The sequence below is a fragment of the Austrofundulus limnaeus genome, unplaced genomic scaffold, assembly GCF_001266775.1.
Source record: "Austrofundulus limnaeus strain Quisiro unplaced genomic scaffold, Austrofundulus_limnaeus-1.0 Scaffold1484, whole genome shotgun sequence".
Classification (NCBI taxonomy): domain Eukaryota; kingdom Metazoa; phylum Chordata; class Actinopteri; order Cyprinodontiformes; family Rivulidae; genus Austrofundulus; species Austrofundulus limnaeus.
In genome coordinates this window covers 49579-52685 of record NW_013953886.1, presented here as the reverse complement: position 1 = coordinate 52685, position 3107 = coordinate 49579, and the positions used below count along the sequence as shown (strand labels likewise).

Below are 3107 nucleotides of genomic sequence, written 5' to 3'. Positions count from 1 at the left end.
TGTTACTACAACTGTTACTACAACTGTTACTATAGATGTTACTACAAGTGTTAATACAGCTAGCTTTCTTATGGCATTTCTTTAGTTTTTCTTCGTGTTTGTAAATCAACTGCTTTGAAAAGCAAAAAATAAAATGACAAAAAGGTATAAAAAATCTGATATTGGGTCCAGTGATGGGTGCTTTCATAATTTAAGGGCAGATTTGTTGACGTCTTGTTGGTTTGGTTCTGGTCAATGGAGCGACCTCCATGTTGGATTATCAGGTTTGGGGTTCAGGTTGGTAGCAGGGTCCAGAGCAGACTGGTGCTCACCTTGACCACTGCCTCTGATTGGGTCAGATTCAGAGTTTCAGGCGGTGGAGGACTGTGTGTACCTGCGGACAGTGAGCTTCAGGGTCTTGTAGGATCCTTTGATCAGTGCAATGGCCTCCTGTCTGAATCCACTCAGCTCCACGTCGTTGATGATGATTATCTCGTCGCCCACCTGCAGGGGTCGCTCCAGACTGTCCGCCTTCCCGCTCTCCTCCACCTGCCAACACAAAACACATGTCAGGGATGTCAGACACAAAAAGTGAAGATGCAGTCTGAATGCTGTGTAGCTTTAGTGCTGTGGACTCGGAGAAGGTCCGATGTGGTGAAGAAGGAGCGGCGCTGCAAGGAGAAGCTCTCCATTCACCCGTTGGTTTATGTTCCTACCCTCACTTGGTCAGATTATTGACCAAAAGTCAAATCACAGATACAGGTGGTCTAAATGAGTCTCCCTCTGAGATCAGCTGGGAACTTCAGTCCTCCAGAAGAGACACAGAATAGACCGGCTGCTCCTCCACATCCAGAGGAACAAGATGAAGAGGTTCATCTGGTCAGGATGAGCCCTGGACTCCTCTTTAGAGAGGTCTTCTGGACATGTTCTACTGAGGGGACACACAAATGAAGACCTAGGACACCCTGAAGGAACTATATGTGTGTCAGCTGGTCCAGGAACACCTTGGAGTCCTCCCACGGCAGTGTAGGAAACAACCAGCCAAACAAACAACCAGATGGTCAGATGGATGGTTGGATGGTTGGATAATGGATGGATGGATGGATGGATGATATTTTGATGGTTGGATGATGGCTGGATGGATGGATGGATGATGTATTGATGGTTGGATGATGGATGGATGGATGCTGTTTTGATGGTTGGATGGATGGATAGATGGTTGGATGATGGATGGATGGATGGATGGATGGATGGATGGATGGATGATATTTTGATGGTTGGATGGTTGGATGGATGGATGGATAGTTGGATGATGGATGGATGAATGGATAGTTGGATGATGGATGGATGAATGGATAGTTGGATGATGGATGGATGGATAGTTGGATGATGGATGGATGGATGGATGGATGATGGTTGGATCTGGTTGCTTCCATCTTTAATCAAATGTTTTTCAGTAAAACCAATCATTTAAATCGAGTCTCGTCTCCCTGAGCTGGTCGTATCAGTGTGACCGGCCGGTGTATCGGCGCTGACAGCCACGCCCCGTCGGCGGCAGCCTCTGGTTGTTTATCGTCACTTTTTGTTCCACATCAAGGTTGTTTTGTTCAGAGGGAGATAAACTCTGTCACAGTCCTTGAAACGTCACCTCATCAGATCAGATGTTTCCTCTGGATGTTCACAGCTCTGCTCCAGATAAACATGAAAACTTTCTGCTTCCAGAACCTGACACACGTGTGTCATTTAAAGCTGAAGATCAGAATTAATAATGAAAGGGATAAAAACGAGGACTGGGCTTTAGTTTTCCTGTGGCTGATGCAGGTGTCTGTCCTGAAACAATAAACTAAACCCATCTGGGACTCTTTGAAAATTAAAACAACAGCCAAGAATTTCTGGAAGGGAGTGTCTGATCCTCCTCTGAATTACAACATGTGTTTCTTCTCAAAGATATAAAAAAATGAAAAGAACCCGAACGTAGCTGAGGCCAACCCAAACGCATCGACACAACAATTGTTTCATTATAATAAACTTTACATGTGAGACGAGTACAAAGAAGGAAAATAAAATCAACCATTTCTGAGCTCTGAAGGATCGTCATCCAACAGTTTGACTTCCACCAGAACAAATATAACCAAATAAGGTAAGTAAAACACTCAGCAAGAGGTCGGACTCTGAGTGTCTCAGTAAGTTTGGTATTCCTGCTGAAGTTTATTCTCCTGCGGATGGAAACACATAAACATGGAGGTTCAGTCTGTTCTTACCGTGACTGAAACAACAAACCTCCTCTAATCARTACAGGCTGGAGGAGAAAACACTTGTTTCTGTTTTAGTTTTACAGTAAATAAATATAAATATTACATGTCAGGTAGACCCCGTCAGTGTTACACGTGTCGGACAACATGACCAAGATAAGAAAATATAAATGTTTCTTCATGTTAACCAGAGGTGGTTTCCATGTTTACAGTCTATGAGGGATTTAAGGTCAATTTCAGAGCTACTGAGGACTACAACCAGCCAAAATGCTAATATGCTAGGCTGATATAAGCTAATATTGCTTCATTTCTATCTGCTTCAGCAAAACATCATCAGACTTATGTCAGAAATAGAACCAGCTGAAAACTTAATATAAACATCCACAGCTGGAGAGAGGTTGAAGAAACTAGACTGTTAGCTAACGCAGGCAGGCAGGCTGGCTGGCTGGTTGATTTCCTGGTTGCTTGGTTGGTTGTTTTGTTTCATGGTTAGGTTGTTTGATGGTTGGATGGTTGGTTTGTTTGATGGTTTGTTTGTTTGATTGTTGGTTTATTTGATGGTTTGTTGGATGGTTGTTTTGTTTGATGGTTGATTGTTATTTGTTTGATGGTTGATTGTTATTTGTTTGATGGTTGATTGTTATTTGTTTGATGGTTGATTGTTGTTTTGTTTGATGGTTGATGGTTGGTTTGTTGGATGGTTGGTTTGTTTGATGGTTGATTGTTGTTTTGTTTGATGGTTGATGGTTGTTTTGTTTGATGGTTAATTGTTGTTTTGTTTGATGGTTGATTGTTGTTTTGTTTGATGGTTGATTGTTGTTTTGTTTGATGGTTGGTTTGTTTGATGGTTGGATGGTTGGTTTGTTTGATGGTTGG

General features: G+C 42.5%; 1 protein-coding gene across 1 annotated transcript in view; it reads right to left on the bottom strand.

Annotated features, from left to right (window-relative positions):
* Positions 1-373: 373 nt before the first annotated feature.
* Positions 374-3107, bottom strand: part of LOC106535539 (protein Shroom2) — a gene marked incomplete at its 3' end in the record, with an annotated part of 6562 nt that continues 3828 nt past the window's right edge. The window contains 1 exon segment of the mRNA XM_014032575.1: positions 374-528. Within this exon segment, the coding sequence (XP_013888029.1) occupies positions 374-528 (155 nt within the window).